Source organism: Callospermophilus lateralis, chromosome 13 (genome assembly GCF_048772815.1).
Source record: "Callospermophilus lateralis isolate mCalLat2 chromosome 13, mCalLat2.hap1, whole genome shotgun sequence".
NCBI lineage: Eukaryota > Metazoa > Chordata > Mammalia > Rodentia > Sciuridae > Callospermophilus > Callospermophilus lateralis.
Window position 1 is genome coordinate 12,532,550 of NC_135317.1, and position 21,462 is coordinate 12,554,011.

The window sequence follows — 21,462 nt, forward strand, 5'->3', positions numbered from 1 at the left end:
CATGTCTTTGGCCCTAGCCGGACTGAAATCCAGTGAAATCCTCTTCCTGATGACTCTGGACTAGTTTTATTGTATGTGCTATAAGAACAACATGTTATGTGAATGAGATGATAATAAAGAAGACAACCCGGGTACATTACGTGAGCCCAGCCCCAGTTAACCCCGGCTGTAAAACGGGACGCCATGCCTTACCTACCAAGGACACTGTAGGGATTCAATAATGAGACAAGAAGCACAGATGAGGGTCTGGCACAGAGCAGGTACTAATAAATACTAGTTACTCTTTACTTTAAATCAGCCTGGGATTCTCTAACAAGGCAGCTAAATGGTATTCAGTATACAATAAGATCTTAAATGACCCAAAATAAACCCACAGACTGTTGACAGATCATAAAAGGTCTACATCCACCCGACAAAGCTATTGCTTACGTGGACTTCTTTTGAACATTTATTAAAAAAGCAAAATGTATATTCATCTCAAATATAACAATTAAAAATGGTAAAGCAATACCAACAACTCGCTCCTCGCAGCCTCCAGTCGTGGTCCCCCCCAGTGGCCTCTCTGCCCTGGGCGTGCCCCGTCCTCCCCGAGCTGTCTGCTGCCTCCCTCCTCCTCATAGTGCAGGTAAGACCAAATCTTATAAAATTAACAATTCAAGGTTAAATAAGCTTAAATAAGGGTGTTAAATACAGGACATATCATCAGAGCTTCTGTACAAAGATACACGGATGTGGCACTGCCCACGGGAGCCCCTGGCTCCCAGCACACAGGCAGCTCCAGTGTGAGTGGATCTCTCGTTCCAGCAAAGCAACTATACACAGTGAGCTAAGAGTCGAGTGACTACAGACCACTCGGCGAGCCATTTACAAGGCATAGTATCTTTTTAAAAAAATCAGAACACTGTTAATATTCAGGCACCATTTGTTCCTGCAAATAAATAAGTCTCTACAGTAACTGCATTCGAACTACTGTTAGACAGGCCAGTGCTTCCCCATGAAGCTTTCCAACTACTGACTAAGCCTCCCTCTTTATTGCTATGATAATGTGGCTGTGGAAATAAAGCTACTGTACATCCAAAAAAATAGAGCACCTTTACCATTAAAGTGTACATCTGACTGTTCGTCTCCGTGTCTACTTTACAACACTAACACCCAAAGAAGGCCCTGCTCGGCATTGCCTCAGCGGCTGGCACTAGAAATGGAGCCCGCCTCTGCCTGCCAGGTGAGCCCAGTCAGGCCCCACTTCAGCGCCCGAGGAGGGTCTCAGTGGACGAGGCTCACATCCCCGCCCTGTGAGTTACACTCATCTGCACTTCACTGCTTCCTCTGTGGCTGCCTGGAGGAGCCAGGCCCCATCCTGCTGGGGTGAATGGCACTGCACGGGATGGAACAGCAAACGCTATGCTTGGTGACAGCACACTCAGGACCCTGCTGCAGCTGGGGGGGGGCAGCAGCAGGCCCCGTGGCCCCGTGAGGCGCTGGCTAGGACTTCTTGTCCACAGTGCTGAAGAACCACTCGGTGAACCTGCGCAGCTGGGCAGCGGCCGTCTGGGACTCCTCCTGCAGCCGCAGGTTGTCCTCCCGCAGGTGCTGCACCTCGGCCTGCAGCACGGCCTTGTCCTGCTTCTCCTGCAGGAACACACCAATGTCAGGGGCTGGCCCTTGCTCCCTGGGGGCCCGGGAGTCCCTGCTCTCACTTTTCCTGACCTCTGGGAGGGGGCGTGCTTCCTTCAGGGAGGGGACCTGCCAATGACAAAGGGACGGGTGAGCAGTCCACTGCCTCTCCGCTTACCCCACCACGCTCCTGCTCCTTCATGACCAGGGTGCCCGCCATCTTCCACCCAGAGGGAGATCACAGCGGGCAGCTGGGAGGGAAATCTGATGTGCCTAAGCTTCCCAAGCAGCCTCCCACTACAAAGGACAGAAGCCATGTGCCCCTGGTGTGCTCAGAGACCAGAGGGCCTTTCATTCCCTTACATGCTTTCTGGCTGCATTATATTTCCACACTGATCTTTAAAAATGTGCCACTCAAAACTATGTAAGAATGATTAAAAAGTTCAGAGCAGTTCCACCAGGAGTTTGCAACACACAGTGACAAGAAGTGTAAAGCCCCAGCCCCAGCTCTCCGGGGCTGGGAGACCTTTGCCCCATTGGAGCTTGGCAGCGGCTGCCAGAGGGATCTGACTAGACCACTGGCCCACCAGTGGCCTGCGGTGCTGTGTGGGCATGGCCAAGTGGGGCGTGGCTGACCAGGGCTGTTCCTGCTCTTGGTGCCTCTGGCCCCATCCTCAGGTCCCCCTATTCCTTCCAGGCTCTCCTCTGCGCTGGAAGTTCTGGTCTCAAGAGGTAGCTGAAGTGACTTTCCCCAAGGCTGACGCAGTTTTCCTGGGATCCTGCTCTCCTCAGCTAGACCCCACCTCAGCTCAGATCGCCCCACTGGCCTCAGCAGCCACCTTCCCACTGTCCTTGGGACCCTGCAAACTTGCACTCTGTCAGTAAGGCCAGCACTCAACCTCTGTCGAGGTTCCCTTTGCCTCACTGTCCATCAACAGCTACGCGCCCCACAGTGACAGTGTCTCCTCCTCAACATGGACTCTGGTCCCTGGTTTGAGCACACCTCCTGCATGCCCAGGGTCCTTGTCTCTTTACCTTCCGAAGGTCGGTCTGCAGTTGTCGCAGAATTAATTCCAGCTGATTGACTTTCCCGGTCAAGGTGGATGGAGAGCGCTCCCTAGCAAACAGGTCTAATTAGAATGACTCAGGGGATGTGAGGGAGGACACCCCTGGTAAACCTGGCACTGGGCGTTACTCCTGCGCTGGGAGGCCGGCAAGGGGAGGAGTGATGTCATGTCCTACTGGAGGGAGTCCCCTCACTGCTCAAGACTCACTCCAGACACAGAGGTCAGGAAGAAAGCAAAGAGTGGAGTGTGTGGACAGAGGCCAGCGTGCAGTCCTGGGAACTGCAGGTGGACTCCACTGTCCAGCCTGCCTGTTATGAACGTATCATGAACCTCAAAGGAATTTGCGAGTGAAGGACGGCTCAGTTCACACAGAGGGGAGCACTTCCACTTCCTGGGCTATGTACTCATCAATGCAGGACGGCAACAGGGTCTGAGGCTGGGTCTGGGGCAGGTTCTGGAGGAATCTTGCCTTTGGTGGGAATACAGCATGCATGGCTGGCAGCCCGAAAGCTGCTTGGTGTCACTGCCTGGCACTATCATGATGACTAGACAGCAGAGGTTGACCCTAAGGCCCCTCCTGTCCCTTTCTGCCAGTGAGGCATGCCCCTGTATTAACAGCCTTGGCAGGTGGGACCTGCCTGCACAGAGGAGCAGCCACGTAGCCGAGCACCTTCATCCAGGAAGTCAGGAAGCCCTGCCAGTCCCCTCCGTCCCTCCCCTGGATTCCTGAGGAGGCCCAGTGGGATGGGGGTCCACGTACCCAGCTGAGTCCATGAACTCTTTGCCGCTGCCTGGATCTACGCACAAGGACAGCTCCTGGGCCCCTTCCAAGTCCTGCCTGTGCTGCAGATCCGTCAGGGTGCAGAAGGATGCCACTCTCTGGTCTGGGGCAGGGGAGAAGAACAACAGAAGAGTTAGTATCAGCTCCAGGGCACTTTTTTTTATAGAGATGAATTTAGTACAAAATGAAATCTGTTTCCCCCTCCAAATCAGTTATTTCCCTGTTTGAAATAAAACAAAGAAACAGAAACTCAGGCAAGCTGACAACGAAAGCATGAAGATGGCTGTCCCGCGGGGCTGCGTGGCAGGGACAAGTGACAGATCCTGGATTGCTAGAGCCAATCTGCTCTCTTCTCTCCACAACCTAAGAAATGCCAAGCTGCTGGCTCCGTGCAGAACAAGCTGGATGATAAAGGCTAGGGAGACGGGCCTGCTGGTAAGCTCCCCCAGACCCGCAGAACATTCCTGGACCACCCGGTAAGGCACCCCCAGCACCCCCAGCCCAGAGTGCGAGGAGCCATGCAGACATGCAGACACACAGACACAGAGCAGGCTACAGAGCACCAGGAGGCAGCAGCCAGCTGCAGACAGTCACCTAGAAAGGACGCGTGGTGACAGAGCAGCCCCAGTTCCTCATCTGAGTCAAGACCTGAAATAAGATCCAGAGTTCTCCCATGAGCAGGACACCCTTGTACCCGAGGCTTTCGGGCCTCCCAGGCTCAAGTGACAGGTGGTATGCAGTACAGAGCACAGTGTGGTTGCTCAAGACAGAAACCAGGAGGAGCTGAGTGCCAGACAGCTGAGACCACATGATGGCCAGAGGCAGGGCCGCAGTGGACAACAGAGACACCTGGCGCGCCACGCACGCAGACCCAAGCACAAGCACCAGTGACTCACTCCACACACTGGGAAGGGGAGAGACTGGCAAATCCACCCCCTGGAAGTCGGGCAGGAAGGTCGGGGCACGGTACCTGCAGCTCCAGAGCCCAGGGCTGAGCTGAACGGGTGCTGTTTCTCAGCACAGGCCATGCTGGCCAGAGACACTGAAAGACGCGAGGGAAAGTCCTTCTCTGCACAAGGTGGATGTGGGTCACAATCCACCCAGGACCACTTCCCTCCCCTGGCCCTCACTCCTGGTTTCTGAGAGGCACAGCTTGAGCGTCGGTGCTGTGGCAGCTCTTTTGTGTGGCTGATTAATGGGGGAGAAACTGCACTTAGGTGCACCCTGTTCTTAATTCACCCCACTGTCTCCCTGGCTGTTCAGTAAGCCTCCTAACGAGGCTACCTGCCTGTCTGGCTTATGGAGGGTCACACACTTCCAGTTAATTAAAAAGGAAGGCCACGTGGAGGCTGCCAGGAGCCCAGGAGGAAAGCCAGGGTTGCAGGCGCAGTGCTGGCGGTGGGTGGCCCCAGGCCTGGCGTCCCAGAGTTCGTTGAGCCCGCTCATGACCACCGTGGGGTTCTGTCAGGGGCCCCTTTCTAACATCTGCCATAGCCATCCAGATGTCCTTCAGTGAACCTTCTTGAAAGTCCCATAGGTCTCATCTTCCGAAAAACAAACACTGCAACTCTACAGTTCCAAGACGACAACTCTGTCACTCATTTAGCACAGCACACTGGGACTTCTGCAGAGGATGGGTTTGTGACAACCCCAACAGCTAACGTGGGTGTTGCCCAGATTCACTCAGGGCTCCAGGTGCCCGGCAGAGGTGGGGGCAGAGCCAGGGCAGCCTGGCTGGGGAGGTCCTGCCTGCTGTGGTGTGCCACACAGTCCTGTCTGAAAGGTCCCCAGGGAGAGTGCGTCCCACTCAATGACCAGAGCTGTCATGCTCTTTGGAGAATTTCACTGCTGACAAGAACAATGCCAAGAATGTCACAGAATTAATCTCCTCACTTTCTCAAAGAGCTCTGCTGGCGCCGTCCTCACTATGCGCAACCAAGGGGCGCCTGCTGACACCATCCTCACTGTGCGGTACCAAGGGGCATCTGCTGATGCCGTCCTCACTGTGCACTACCAAGGGGCCATCTTCTGGCGTCATCCTCACTGTGCGCAACCGAGGGGGCGTCTGGTCAGGCTCATATCCCACCTAACACACGTGCTCTAAGGCCCACGTCTATATACCTGGGTGAAAAGGCTTCAGCTGTGCCAACCTTAACTGATAAGACATCCCCAAGACAAGTCTGGCTCTTGGCAGCCACCCAGACGTTCCCTGGGAGAAACGATGTTCTGCTGGTCAGGAGGCAGGCCACCAGGGCCGTGTTGCCACAACCAGGCCTGCACTGAAGCTCCTGTGTAACGTGGCCCATCTTCCCGAGGGTGTCCAGGGGAAACTTCTATGGTGATAAACACTCAATCAAGTGACTGCTGACCTACAACCACACAGCCCAAAGGAAACCACGAAGGCCCGGGAGCCAGGGCTGCGTGAGCACACGGCATGTGCAGCCTCCCTCTCCCTGGCTCCTGTCTGAGCAGGTGGGGCCAGGGGGACATCAGCGTGGCTCAAATGAGACAATCCACCCCTTTATTTAATTTAAACCTTGCTCCTACATTTTAAAAACGTTTAACACATTAACACTAAGAGAGGAGGCAGAGTCAACAGCTACCTGTGTCAACTTCGGGCTGCCGTCAGACAGCTGGCCGAGCGACTCCCAGAGCCCACCTGGCTTTCTGCAGCTCTGAGGGCCTCAGGCCAAGCCTGCAAGGGCGGGCTGGGTTGTGTGGCCAGGTCCTGGCTGCAGGGATGGATCAGGACCACAGTGCACGTGGGAGTGTGGCCACCAGGACCTGGATGTCCCCAGCTGGTGCTTCCCTGGCAGCTGGTGGCCTGCTGGAGGAAGTAGGTCATGGGGGTGAGCTCTGCAGAGGAACACGGGGCACTGGCCCTGTCTCTGTTTCCAGGCTGCCAAGAGGGAAGCAGCTTTGTTCCACCACATGGGTCCAGATGACCAAGTCCCGGAGCCTCTCAAACCACAAGTCAATATAAACCTTTTCTCCTTTTAAGTTGTTTGTCTGACAGTGGTGTAACTTGCTAGAAGCCAGAGGCTAGATCAAGACAGCTCATCTCCACAAGTAGCGCCGTTCCAGCACACCTCTGCTGAAACCACAAGCCAGAGACAATTTGGGGCCTTGCAGGTCCTCTGAAGAACCAGAGGCTCTGGTTGAGGTCTGTGCTCGTCAGGCTGCAGGAAGCAGACTTAACTGACCGCCAGGAAGCAGCATGGGTCTGCACTGGGCTTTCGGCACGAAGTGCTCTGGGCCAGACTATGGCCACTGACTGGAGAACGTAAAAGATTATGGCTGGAATCTCCGCTGAGGAGCAAGTAAGGACAGCCCTGGCCTCTCTCTTGACTCGAGATGCAGCAACTGAAGCAAATTCTAACTTACGCTGGAGACTTAGACTTTGATTTCCTCTATATTGACATTCACCTTGCAGTTTTCTTCTTGTGCAGTCACTTTTCTTTTTTTCTTTCCTCTAATCACGTTACTGTGAGGAGCACCCAACCTGTCACCCACCGTTCCCTTATGCTGGTGCACACACATGTGCACATCACACATCACTAAATTGACGTCATCAGCTTGAAGCTGAAACTTTAGAATTGAAAAAGTTCTCATTACGAAAGTTTATGGTTACCATGGGATCTAAGAAACCGAGGGCCCACAGGGCATAAGCTACAGCACAGAAAGCTGTTTTGGAGAGGATGTTTATGTGGTCATCTTACTCCTGCTGAAGTGCCTGAACTGCCCCGATGGCTTTGGGGACATGGTGGCGGTTGCCAGCCATGGAAAATGTGGAGCGGCGGATCACAGGTCTCCTCGCCTGCGGGTAAGGAATCCGACTCTGACCACCTGCTTGCTATTTCTCCTTTTAAGGCTGCTCCTGGTCACATCTATGCCACAAATGCTCCAAACTACACTTGATATGTGGGAGCTGCTCTCAATCCCAGGGCTTCTAGAGACTCCACTCCCATGCCCCGCCCCCCCAATGGTTGAGTCACAGCCAGCTTTCCCAGTGGATCTGTCCCTGTCTCCAAGCCTGAGGGGGTGGAGACTACAATAGAGCACCCCGTGCTTGGGATGGGGTGACATCCTATAAGCCTGTCCCAAGTTAAGCATACTCTAAGCTGAAAATGTATGTAACACGCTAAGTCCCCCATGTGGCTCAGCAACGCAGCACACAGCCCTGATGGCCCCACTCAGGGTCCCAGGGCTGAGGGAGCTACGAATTGCTGCCCTGCCCAGTGTCAGAGGCTCCTTCTGCATCAAAATCCCAATCCCAGCTTCTGTGGAACGCGCAGTGCTTCCACATCATGGGAAAGTTAACACCTGTTAGAAGAGTGAGCCAGGGCGTCCACACACACGCTCTCGTCCACACCAGGGCCGCTGAGCGCTGTGCTGCCAGGGCTGAAGGGCCTTGCTGCAGGAGGTCAGTGCATCTTACTTGGGAGTTCTGAAGAGCAAAGGGCAGCTCGCCCCACTCAAGAAAGGAACTGCACATATGAAAACAAAGCCTGAACCGTGGCCAGCCAGGTTTTCAGCTTCCCACTGTGGCCTGGGAGGACTGTAGCTGGGCTGACAGCATGTACACTCAGCACCCAATCACCTCCTCCTCTGGACCCAGGAGATGGCTCTACTTTCTCTGACATATGGCTTTTGGGGTGGAATTATTAAGTTTTAATGATGCCACACAGTATTTCTCTACAGAACACCTTTCCACTCTTTTGAATAGTCACTTTTCAGGAATGAGGTGTCTAAGCAGTGGGGTGCAGTCTTCTGGGTGAGCTGTGCATGGTGCTGTGCTTGAGTGGGAAAGGAGCCCTGGTGCTCTGCAGAGCACCTTCTGCTTCCCAGAGCTGCCAGGTCGTTCTCTACCTGCCACAGGTGGAGCTGGTGCTCACCCGCCCTGCCGTGCCCGAGGCTGACGACCGCCTGCTGGCCCTTGTGCTCCATGTGTGGGCTGTCTGTCTGCTGCAGAGGTGCTGTTCTTTTGCCAAGCTCCCAAGTGCAATTTAGACACCCTGCTTTGCCCGTCACAGGTACAGGCAAACCCTAGCGCCCAGCACACCCGCCTCAGATCTTCTCTTGAAGGTGTGTACAAAGTCTGTGAAATACTTATATTTGATCATGCTACCTTTTATATGTTCTCTTGTTATCCAACAACTAAAGATTACCTCCAGATGGTGTTTTTTTTTTTTTTTTTAACTGTTTCTAAAATCAACTTTTCTAGTTCCTAAATCCAAAGGGCATACATAACTCCCTTTGCCATTTAATTATTGAAATATATTCAGATTTCTGTGTGTGCTCTATTTTTCTTCAAAAGGACTTATTCTATTTTTGAATCATTGTAATAGTTTTAATTATTATTTATAATAGATTTTTTTTTTTGGTTGAACATTGTTCCTCTATTTTCTGAGTAGATGCAATTACTTTAACCTACTTTTGGGGGGTTGGGGATGTGGCTCAAGTGGTAGTGCTCGCCTGGCATGCGTGTGGCCTGGGTTCAATCCTCAGCACCACATACAAATAAAGATGTTGTGTCCGCCGAAAATTAAAAATAAATATTAAAATTCTCTTTCTCTAAAAAAGAAAACAAACAACAACCTACTTTTGGATAGCTGAACTGAAATCATTCTAATCTGCAAATTAATTTGAAAAGGATAGTCATTCTTACTTCTGTTAAGAATTTTAGTTACTGAAGTACTTCTTGGAACTACCTCACTGTAATCTAATGGTGGCTTGCTTTCCAAAGAACACAGAATTCCATATTCTGATTCTGCGGCCATCTCAGAAGGAGACTCTGAGCAACCACTGTGGAGAGTCAGCCTTTTGGGAAACACAGGAGAGGTGGAGCCTGCGCCCACCCAGGGCTGCTGGCCTTGAGACTTGCTCTGACCACAGCATGTGGCAGAATGCTATCCTGGGACCTCCAGCACCAGGTCTGACAGTCACAGAGCACCTGCTTCTGCTCTGCAGATTCCTAGCGCTTCCTGTGAAGAGTGCGATCACCCTGCTGGGGGATGGGGTCCCTACCACAGCCTGGAGCTCCACACTGCAAGGGAGTGGAGTCCCTGGGACGTGCAGGTCCCAGCTAGGCTCCAGCCGCATGAGTGACTCTGGGTGACACCATGTGGAACAGAAGAGCCACCCAGCTGAGCCTTGACTAGCCTGCGGCATAGGAAATAATGGAAATCATTGGAAATCATCACAAACATTTTGGAGTGTTTTGTGATGTAAAATAGGTAACTAAAAAAATTAGCAACATTTTGAAATGGTGTATATCAAGTTACTTTGTCTATGTTTATGATCCCTAAAAATTTCTAAATGTCAATGATTCCAGTAAAAGTTAAAGGACATGGTTTCAAAGGGCAAGTTGGCTCCTTTGGATTTAGGGCTCTGCTTGGAAAGATCCCCACAGGTATCATGCAGTTATTTGGAATAAAGTAGACTTTCCAAGGCTTTTGAGATATCTTTCTTTTTTGGACTGGGAATTTAACCTAGGATCACTTTATTACTGAGTCACATCCTCATCTCTTAATTTTGAGACAGGGTCTCACTAAGTTGCTGAGGATGGCCTCAAACTTTTGATCCTCCTTTCTCGGAATCCTGAGTTGCCAAGGTTACAGGTGTGTGCTATTGTGCTCGACTGGAGGTATCTTATCAATCTTTTATTAGAAACTTCAATCTTTTATTCAAAATTTTATTAGAAATAGGTTGTAATTCTGTTATATATACTTTTTTTGGAAAGTGATATGATCAGTTTAATTACTTCAACTACTGTAACTTGTTATAATTAAAGATTTTTTTTTCAATTACACCAGCTAAGCTCTTGCCAGAAACAATGCATAATCTTTTCAATCTATTATTGAAATTTCATTTAAGTTTTTCTATATCAATATTAGACAGTTGTCTAATGGTTCTCTCTTTTTGTGTGTATTTAATCAGGAAAGAATCCTATTATGCAAGAAAGCTGCTTTTAAATTTCAAGAAAATTTTAAACAAGGGCATCATTATTCTCTGAAACTGAAAACAATTAACTGTACACTTACTAGTTTCAAGTGGCATTTGGGATGTGGGGATTTCCAGATGACCTTTACAATGACCCCCACACTCTGGCCTTCAATTATTTCTTATGCCTCCCTCCCCCGCATTAACTGGATTCATTCCTATGTAGTGCCCGACATTCCTAATTCCTCTAAAACCCCCTCCAAGGGCACCAGAGGACGCGTACTGGGAAGCACAGAGCACAGATGCGCATGCTGGGGGGGGGGGGCAGGCAGCATGCTGTTACTTGGCTCAGAGGGAACCAGCCGTGGGCCAAGAGCCACACCAGGATGGAGACAGAAAGTCTCTGTGGGGTCAGGCAGAGCCCCGTGCCCAGGTCTCTATGGTGGGCAGTGTGTGTGCTGTGAGCTGAGGGGTGCTCTAAGCTGGCAGCGCTGGACAGACTCGACACAGGTTTCTTTCAGCCTCTCCAGCTAACTCCTAGGATTGTCCATCTGCACACTGAGTTGACCAGGTGACCCACCTCTTAAGCAAGGGCAGGGTCCTGTCTTGACCATATTAGGAATCTGGGTATGTCTTCTGGAGGGGACGGCAAGGACTCCAACCATGGAGGGGCCCCTACCGTGGCCATACCAGTCACCTGGCCTAGGGTCGGAGGAGCCTGCTTGGGGAGGTGGCACGTGTCCTCTCCCAGGCTAATTTCATCTCCTTTCTAATTTTGTTCATTTATACTATTTATTTTTGGGGTCAAATCTGCTAACGGTTTATCAATATTCAAAGAAAAACTGATCACTGACTTTCCTTATAAAATATTCACTGAAATTTCATTTGCCAGGTTTAGATATATTTCATTTTCTTTCTTTTCTGTAGGGGTTTTTAGTTTTTGTGGAATCTTTCTGAAGTATCGTCTAGTTAGCCAATTTCCACATCTTTTCCACTCCAATGTTCCTTCAGGCCTGACTCTGGCTGAAGTCCAGAGGTTGAACAGGTAGCATCTCTCCCATCATCCTCACACACACATAAAATGCTTCTGTGTACTCCTTCATTCCTCCCAGCACTATCATTATTCCATACTTAAGATCTCTGAAGGTTGTTAGAGCGTCTTGCTGGTGTGCTTCTAAGCTACCTCATGGCCAGTGATGGTCGAGGGGGCTTCCTGAATGCAGTGTGCAGATACCTGGCGACCCACCCGTGGTCACACAGCCTATGTCTGCTCCTCCTACAGTTGAAACAATGCTGTGGCTTGGACACACAGCGTCGCCCAGGAGCTCACGGGGGAGATGATGTGAGGACATTCAGAGGTGAGGTGATCAGGCCATGAGAGCTGTAATCTAATCAGCAGATTGATGGACTGGTGATTAGATTAACAGGGGCGTGCCCCAAGGTTTGTGTCTGTCCCTCTGATTCCTGGCCACCATCCCTGAGCAGCTTTCCTCCACCACAACCCACCATGATGTCCTGCCTCTCCCCAGGCCCAGAGCTACAGGGTCGGCCAACTGTGGACTGAAACCAAGAGCCTGAATAAACACCTCCTCCTCTGAGTTGTTCTTATTGGGTCTTTTGATCACAGATCACAGCAACAAAAGAACTGACTGAAACAGGAAGCCATGCTTGGGCAGATGAATTTGGTGTGTGACCTATTGTTGAATAGTATGGTAAATCTGTAACCTTAAATTTGTGTGTCCAATGTCGACTTTAGCTCTTAGGCAAAAGCGAACATATCACAAGATGAGATGTGTGGCGTGAACGAGGTAGGTGTGGGGAGAAGCCCGCAAAGAGGAATGACACTTTGGGTTCTGTAAAGGTCCTGGGTCTCACTTCCATAGGCAGAAACACTCCATTTCTGAAGGCCTGCTTTCAAAAGCACTGGCTACACTTACATCAAAATATGGACCAGAGGCTGGGGTTATGGCTCAGTGGTAGAGTGCTCACCTAGCATGTGCAAGGCTGTGGGTTCAATTCTCAGCACCACATATAAATAAATAAATAAAATAAAGGTATTGTGTTCAACTACAAAAAATATTAAAAAACAAAAACAAAAACAAAAAAACCATGGGCCTGGGGGACCTGAGTCCCACGAGACCCTCAAACTGCCTTGGAGAGCTCGACAGTGAAAGAGAAAGCCCATGGGCATGTTTCAGACTACTCACGGGAGCATGGCTCTGGGGAGTGGGGACTCCAGACCTTGCTTTGTGCTGTCAGTAGAGCAGGCAGAGCAGGCTCAGGCTGCACCATTCTCCTCTAGGACAACCCCTGTCCCCTAGGACCTGAAGAATGGTCTCAGCTTCTGCCCTACACACAAGGATGCTGCTGGCCAGAGAAGGCCTCTCGAGTGGCCAAAAAGCAAGGCTGCTGGTGGCCTCCTGAGACAGATCCCCCTGTTCCCCGAGGCCTGCTAGGCCACAGGTGTGGTAGAAGGGGTGCGAGAGGCAGAAGCTGCCATCATGACAGTATAGGAGAAGTTCTGAGTCCTGATCCTGGTCCACTGACTCACTGTGCATCACACACAGGCCAGAGGTGACAGGAGCAGGCGTCTTTTCTGTGGCCACCACCATCTACAAGCTGAGTCAGGTGTCCCCCAGGCAGCACTGAGCAATAGACAGCAGGACTGGGGGAAGGCCCACAAGGTGGCTTGTCGCCAGGGTGAGCAGATCATGCCACGTCCACATCTGGGGGATCATATCCTGCCAAACCCGCACTGTGGCCCCTGAAGGGTCCTCCACCTCACCTCACCATGCTTCTAGAAAAGACATGGTATGCACCTACATGATCACTGCTGCTTCTCGGATAAGGAGACAGGGCCAAGAGAAAAAGTGGCTCATCCCATCCAGGCCACAGTGAGGTCTCCACTGGGAACCCATGACCAGCGCTCATTCCATGAGGAAGCTCTTCAGAGCCTGAGCCTTCCTCTCGAGTTCCTTCTCAAGGATGGGTGACACACCCAGCACCTGACCCAGAGGACGATGCACAGGCTCTGCCCCAAGCTGCCAAGAGCTCCCGAGACAGGTGTGAGGCCGGAAGGCTGGAGTGTTTACCTTCAAATGCCCGCGCAGCATCCACCAGGTGGGACCATGCCAACCCCGTGGCTGTGTCTGGGAGGGGCATCAGGCCAGGATCTGCACACTTGGACTTATCCGACAAGGACCCGTCGGAGAACCAGAACTCATCTAAAGAGAAACAAGACCAGGGCGTCAGTCAGCATGGGCACTGCTGTCATCTCACAACCACAGGCACCCATCCCTCCCAAGTGGCGCAGGACACTAAACATATCTTGCTCCCTGCGGAAAGGTCAGCATCAAGCTATGTTAACCAAAGGGCTAGAGAAATGGCAGTCAAAAGAAGCAGTCCAGGAGACCAAGCTGGGTGGCAGGCGCTTGGGCTCAGAGTGGAGACACAGGACCACTCTTTCCCAGCCATCTCCTGAGCACATGAGTCTGGCTGACTGAGGACAGAACCACCTCCTTCCTGACGTTTAAAGGGTTACTGAAGAACAAAACTATTGAGCTGAGCCCCAGAAAATTGAGATGCCTCACAGACCAGCTTATTAAAAAGTGTGGTGAGACCCACTTTGTTCTAATTTTATGATTTTCAGTTTCATAGGATGCAGCAGCATGGTGGGACCTCACATGCCCTGACTGCACACATGGATTTTTTCCCTTTAAACTGCCATCAGGGTCTGGATTCTGTCAGTACTGCACCGGGGGTAAGGACCTGTTATGCACCTGAGGACACTCCAGCGTGCCTTTCTGAACCCGCCGGAGTGCTGTATGCAGCTGCTCATGGACACATCTGCCTAATGAGACCACTCACAATAATCACCACCTGGCTGTCTGAGCCTGCAATTAAGTTAAGTAAGGGACATAATTAACCAAATGCACCTGTAATTCCTGTTCCCACATCCTTTGGGGGAGCTGTGAGATGCTGGCAATTGGACTAAGACAGGGTCTATGCATCTGGCCTCGAAGGATATCAACAATCTTGTCATTCTCCTGACAAGCGCAGTCCTCACAAACCTCTCCCAAAGGCAGGGAGACCCATCTAGCCACGCCCTCTCAAGCTGGGGTGCCACCAACACCACAGTTTTCTCCCAGCCTCCAATCTGAGGAGAACCTGGCAAGAGGTGCTTTGTGCACGTGCTCTGCCCCTCCCATGCCAGAAAGAAGAGTGACTCCCGCATGTTCCAGGTGGAAGCGCTCAGTCCTGGCCAAGGGGCAGGCAGGTAGCCAGGCTGGAGTGGGAGCTGGGCAGGAGGTGAAGGCTGGCTCTAGTTTAAGCAGAGAGGTGAGGGACCCAGGGATCTTTGCTCCTGGGCAGATCATCCCTTCTGCTGTCAAACACGCGTGGGCTGCGCTCCAAGCAGGGTGCTTCGCCAAGTGCAGAGAAGCCCCGGAGTGAGGTGGTAGCAGCCACCCTTGCTGCAGGCTTCTAAGTAGAGAGTCTCAGGAAGCTGAGCAGGCGCCACATCTGGAGGGGTGCAGAGGCAGGCAGGCTGGATGCTGGCCTAGTCCCTCCTTTCTTCCCCAGCAGAGGGGCATGTCCCAGGAAGAAGGGCACACAACAGGACAGAATGCCACTCAGGTGTGCGAGTAGTCCTAGGGCCAGCGCTGCATGAGCCCCATGGTGGGCATCCTCTGCCCTGGAGAGGAGGTCACCTTCCCTCCAGGCCCCAGCACTCTCAAAGGCAGGCACCGACCCAAAACCTGTCTGCAAATGCCTCCTTCCCCTCACCACACTGCTGTACCCTTCCTGGGTCTACTGTACACAGGTAGAGAGACAAAGAGCAAAGGAAGTCAAGGAACAGAGGGACAGTAGCCAGTGCCAACTCAGAAGGGTGCCGCGAGGCGCCATTCCTCACATACTCCGAGGAGCAGCTGCCTGGCGTGTCTTGGACTGAGCAACTAAAGCTATCTCTCTTCCTGGGCACCCTGAGGTTCTAGGACATGTGGCCCTTTCTCTGAGGCTCGTCTTGAGAGTCTAATGTCCAGGAGCGGGTGGGTGAACCTCACTCAGCCAGCCCCTGGCTTCTGCTTCCTGCCCTGGCACAACACTCAGGCAGGAGCCACCACTGAGCAGCACTGGTGACCATAGGGTCTGAGACAGTCTCAGTGCCCCTTCCACAGACCAAGGCAGCCTGGCAGCCCTCGCCTCCTCCACTCTTACAGAGGACCAGGAGCAAAAGGAGGGGACCCTGGGTGACTAGACCTGCAGAACGGGCCAAGGACATCAGTGGCATGGAAGCTGCCCCCCTCTGGCTTGTCAACAGCCCTCCCTATGGTCTGCAGCCCCCCCCTATGGTCTACCCGAGTGGTCCTCAGTGAGCATGCCACCTGCCAGGCAGCTCTGACTGGGTCAGGGAGACATGGCTCAGGCCACAGGGGAGGGCAAGAGGCCACAAGGAAACACACAACAGGACTCAGCCGCGCCAAGCTCCTGCGGAAGGCACGCCCACATCAGGTGCCATGTGGGTGGCACCCACGGTGAGGGGTGCAGAGCAGCGCTGGGAGGACAGCCCTGTGGAGCCTGAACCAGTGCCTCTCCTGGGCAGGAAGAGCCTGGTGCCAGCGGCAGCCCCATCACAGCTCAGAGTGGGGGCTCATCCTGAAAAGCTGGAGCAGCGGCTCCTGAGTTCACACCTGGGCTTCTCTTCTCACCCCAGACTTGAGATCATGGTGACCACAGAAATGATTTCTGAATCAGGGGACATTACTAAACCCTGCCTGCAATGCAAGCCAGCAGCGGCCTTCACACCCCGTCCATTGACGTGCTGCCTCACCACCAATGGTATCTGAACACTATGTGTCCAGTGAGCAGTGATGCAGACCTGCCCTCGAGGAGGAGCCCGGCCCACCCTGGATGCTCACTGTCGGGATCTGACAGGCCGTGGTCAGTGCAGAGTCCGAGGAGGCAGGAGCCACGGCTGGGCTTCACAGACGCCATGGCAGGGGCCAGGTTGTCTCTGGTTTCAGCTTACTGAACAGGCGGCGCCCTTGCCGTGTGTGGGTACCAAAGTCCACTTTTCCAAATCCAGCTCCCCCCAGCCTTGGGCTAGCTCGGAAGCAGACACTGATTTGGGAAATAAAGCAACTGAAAGTCCCAGGGTGGCCCCAGTGCCACTTCACATCTGGAGCGTTTCCTGGGGTTTGAGGGGGAAGCGGCACAGGCAGAGAAGTCACTGCCGGGATCCTCCTGGGAAGCAAGGGCACAGATGTTGCTGCAGAGGACAGAGGAGCGCGGTGCTGCCTCTCTGCTGGTGGCCTCCCTTGGGCCATCTGGAGAGGCTAGGAAGTGGGTCCAGGACCCTCTGCCTAGGCTTGTTCACCAAGCCTAAGATCACGGTAGCCACCAGTGGGGAGCCTGACCTCACTGATGGCTATCTGCCAGTGAGCCTTCCTGACTGCGTTTCCTGGTGGAAACCTGGGGTCTCAGCTATCCTGTCACAGGCACTCCAGGCCAGGATGGGAGGTGTGTGTGGGGGGAGGCGGCGTAAGAGGGTGCCTGCCTCTGGCAGGTCCTTCCACACTGGCTGGGAGTGCTTTGTTGCTGGCCCTTGTTCCCTGACTTAAAAATGGCAAGCACACACCTGGGTCTGTAGTGACTTGTGCTCACCAAGTTATCCCTAAAATACTAGTTCATTTATCCTAACCCCGTGTGTGTGCATGAGTGTGACTGGCAACTGAGCCCAGGGGTGCCCCTCCAGTGAGCTGATCCCAGTCTCTTTATAATAAAGTTTGGAGAGACTCCTCCTGCCAGAAGACCCACCTGCACCCCAGCCTCCCCTCTGCAGGAGCAGCCTCAGGCACGGGAGTCTCCCGTAGAGGCAGAGCAGCTGAGACTGGAACAGAAAGCAATATTTGACCTGATAAAGGAGTTTAGCACTAAGTTTTCAACTCCCTTATGAACAGGTAATTCTGTTTTTAAAAAATTTCCATTCTGGAGCTTTTACATTTGAAAATTACTTAAAAGAAAAAGCATATATGACATCAAAAGACGTGCATCTGACCACCCCCCACCTACATGGGGACACAACCTAGGGGCCCTGAGCCGGGCCTGTGGCGGGCAGCACTGCACTTACTTCTCAGGGTGCCCATGCTGGGCGCTGGGTGGGTCCTGGGGGGCAGCGTGCTGTGGTAGGGTGGGGTGGTGCTGAACAGGATGTCGTTGGGCAGTGCTTGGTCCAGTATGGAGCTGCGGGAACTGCCGAAGGAGGACCCCCTCCGATTGCTGCACACACTCTCGTCAGAGAGGGTGCGGTACAGCGACCTCCTTGGAGATAGGTTCCCATAGAACGAAAACTATGGATAAACAAGATGGGAGTGAACGTTAAGCACTGAAGGGGAGGAGTGCCTCTGACTCAGCTATGGGGCAGCTTCTCCAGGCTTCCCCATTAGTTTGGAAAAGCTGAGCCAGGCTCACAGGCCCCAAGGCAAGTTCACCAGGGCTCCTGTGTGGTCACTGGATTGTAGTGCTTTCTTCTGACATTCTGTGAAGTGTACTTCTCTATCAACTAACTATAAGTGAAGTCCCATAACAAAACTAATTTTGAATACTTATGCCACTGAGCCACACACAGTCAGGCTCAAGGAACATGTTCTTAGGGCAGGAAAGTCCTACTCTCCACTTGAACGTGCTATTTAGAGAGGTCAGCATTACAATCACTGGAAACTGAGTTACAGTAATGGATCATCACCAGGTTTAAAGGAACCACAGATTACTGTGGGTCAGCACAGATTGGGTAGGAGAGCTGATGGAAGAGGAGCTGATGGAAGAGGAGCTGGTACTCAGGGACGTCAAGGCACCTGGTGTCCAGCTCCTCCATGGCCTCCCACTCAGCAGTGAAGCCAATGGCAAGTGGCGTCCACATGTGTGAATGTGGCAGGAGGCTAATTTGCTTCTCCTGGGTGCTGTTCCCCTTCTGGCAGCCCTTTATCCCAACAAGGAGCAAGCACCCTCGTGCATTAAACCTGTACCATAAGCAGGTGGTGGTTTGTCATAGGAGGAAAAAACCCACTTCAAAAAGTTTATCCGTACAAGAAAAGCTGTCTGTACTTGCACCTGAGCACAGTTAAAAAAGATTTGCTATGATGAGTTCTTTTGGGATCCCATCACATACTACCAGCAGATTCCCCAGAGCCACAGCAGCAGGCAATATTAAAGCAGCTGTGGGGTGGCACCTGGTGTGCTGCCTAGGCGCACACAGGGCTGCTGTAGCCATCTCCCCGGCTGCAGGCAAGGTGGCTACCGCGCCTCTTGCCACCCTCAACTTGACAGGAGGGGCGCTGTGCCACATTGAGGGGTTCCATTCTGCACTCTGGCACCAAACGTTTCTGTGCATCTCATACTTCAACATCTAAGTCTCAGTTATTTGCAGAACAGGGCAAGTGGGCTCAGTTACCTCACTCTGTATTATTTTAAAAAGTGGCTTAAGAGACTGTAATCACAACGCAGCCAAAACCACCCACAACAGGAGACCCTGCTGCTGCCTGTAAGCAAAAGAAGGCCCTGCTGAGCAGGGGGCAGGGAGAGGCCCAATGAGCATGCCTTCCCCTGGGATATCTGTGCACCTCTCTGTGGCAGAGTGCCAGGTCCAGTGCTGGGATGAGCCCCGCCCACTTCTGGAACAGGATATGCATGCTGAAGGTGGAGGTGGGGGGGGGGCTCAGGCCAGGACTCGGGAGCAGTCAGGCAGTGTGAAGTTCAAGGACTAGTCGTGGCCATGTCCAGGAAAGTGCCAGGCTCTGCACATGTAAGTTCTGACTGTCACTCTACGTCTGCCTGAAGGACCCTGAAGCCATACCACTTGCAAGGAGCCACACAGGCGACGACTGCTGGGGCCAGAGGCAGCCTGCCTGGCTCCCAGCTCTGCCTGCCACAGGAAGCTGCTCTTCCTGAGCCCCAGCTAGTCCACCTTCCAGGAACCACCAATGGCAAGGCCATTCTGCTCCGAACTGCTGGCAGGGCGCTGGGAGAGGACCTATGGGGCATGGTGGAGTGGGGGTCGTTCCCTGGACCCTCGTGGTGCCACAACCCTGCTTGCAGTGTTTCCGGTAACTCCAGAACCCCATGACACTGCTCACCTTTCTCCTCCCCTCCTCCACCAAGGGGCTGTCGGGAAGCATCAGTTTCAGAAAATCTTCTTTGGACAGGACGTGCTGAGTTTCTGAGATGGCATCTCCCACTGCTTGGTGGTGAGCTGCTGTAGACATGACGTCCACCTCGCTGTACATCCTGTTGACACAACGGGACAGGGAGTCATGAGCCGCCATTCATCAGGTGCCTGGGTGGTGAGAAGGAAATCTGGTGGCCAGGTGGGCCCCTGTGCCACTCTCTGGGTCACTGTGGTCACCAGTGTGCCAAATCTCACACGGCTTCACATACTACACAAGTCAACTGGGAAGTCAGACTTCTAAATAATGCAGAAACAAACCAGATCCCCAAAGCCCAGGATGAGAAAAAGTGTGCCAACTCTTAGAAATAAGGCCATGTTTCCCTTGCCTAAGCTGTCGGGAGACAGGCTGGAGAACACATCAGGAACGAGCGTGTCTTCTGCAGCAACACTGGTCTCTGAAGCACAAAACAGAGGCCCCTCTCGAGGCTGATGGCCAATGCAGTGGCTATCAGGCTGCAGAAGGTCACCTGGGGAGCCTGCAGTTTAAGAGTAATTACCACAGGTGTGTGTAAGCATGTTTTATTATAAGTAGCTTCATAAACTTATTTGGATATATAACGAAGCACTGCTGAGCTGCATTACTGATTTCAGCTCTTCTGCAGGGAAAACTGGAGACTCACTTTGGAAAGGTTGATGGTGAAAAGGCAACCCAGGCAGCCAAAGAGTCCTGGGATGCAGGGTGGTCAGCAGTGGACTTTCCAGAGGTGGATGGTCTTTGCCATGCAGCCTGAAAGGGCAGGCCCAGGAATTCACAGCCTAAAACAGCAGTGAGCTGTAGAGCTGACTGCACACAATGAGTCAAAATGCCACTCTATCCCAAGTGAAGCTACCTTGCTGCATGTGACAGCCTCTGGAGAATTCTTAGACTGAGAAACAGACACAGGCCTGCTCAGAACCAAGCAGAACCATCTATGGCTCCTGTGTTGCTCCTGCAATTGGAAAGACCCCCTACCGCTCCCATCTTGATAGGCCACACTGGCCATATGAGCATAGGACTGACAGCAGCTCTGCAAAACTTTAAAAGCATCATGAGGAGGAATGGCATGAAAGGACAGAGAACCCAAGACCTGGCAGGCTTCTGCACACCCTCACGGGGAGAACCATGGCGCGGCTTTACAGAGAGGCTTCTGATCCTGAGCCCCAGGGCTGCGAGGTGCTCCCGCTGCAGGCCCTGTGCTCCAGGGAGGATGTGGGGGGTACCTAGGCTGCACTGGTAATGGCGTGGGTAAAGAGGACACCTAGGTCACAGTTGTAATAGGCTGTTTCAGTTTCTTCTGTTTGTATAGGAATAGAATCACTAGCCTTCTCTGCTACAGTACTAATTTTTAAAAAATGTGTACAGTGTACAGTAAACAAAGGTTTAATCTGTGTCAGTCACTAAGAGCACAGAGGTGGGCAGAGCTCGGCCCCTGAAGGGCCCTGGGCTGGGAGTGTGTTTGCACACATACACATGCAGTAGTCAGGTGGGAACAGGGCTGTGTGGTGCGGAGAAGGGCACACACAGGAACTGGGCAGGGCACGTAGACAGAGGGCAGAGTGAATAGCGACAGGAAGGCCTCAGCAGAGACGCTCCAAACCTGTCTCTGTGGCCGGCAAAACACTTGTTGGGCTCGCTTTGCACAGGCTTTTAAAGCCTACGTGGTGATGTCAGAGTCACATGGAATTTCGGTCAGGATGTGGCTGACCATTTCCCAGGACCCACTGTAGTGACAAGACCAAACTCCAGACACTGCTGTGTGGCCCTTTGCAACCCTCACCTCAGAGTCATGGCTGCTGGATTGTGCCTGTGACCCTGACAGGTGAACTGCCACACTGGCTGGGAGCCCCAGTCCCAG

At 52.7% G+C, this 21,462-nt stretch overlaps 1 protein-coding gene across 3 annotated transcripts in view; it reads right to left on the reverse strand.

Annotated features, from left to right (window-relative positions):
• Nucleotides 1–282: 282 nt before the first annotated feature.
• Sipa1l2 (signal induced proliferation associated 1 like 2) overlaps nt 283–21,462 on the reverse strand; it is a 139,891-nt gene continuing 118,711 nt past the window's right edge. For all 3 annotated transcript variants that reach the window (XM_076872964.1, XM_076872966.1, XM_076872965.1), the window contains exons 16-21: nt 19,536–19,686; nt 17,534–17,753; nt 13,497–13,628; nt 3,442–3,565; nt 2,650–2,731; nt 283–1,629 (exon numbers count right to left, since the gene is read on the reverse strand). In XM_076872964.1, the coding sequence (XP_076729079.1) occupies nt 1,483–1,629; nt 2,650–2,731; nt 3,442–3,565; nt 13,497–13,628; nt 17,534–17,753; nt 19,536–19,686 (856 nt within the window). In that variant the 3' untranslated portion in view covers nt 283–1,482. The remainder of the gene's footprint in view (nt 1,630–2,649; nt 2,732–3,441; nt 3,566–13,496; nt 13,629–17,533; nt 17,754–19,535; nt 19,687–21,462) is intronic.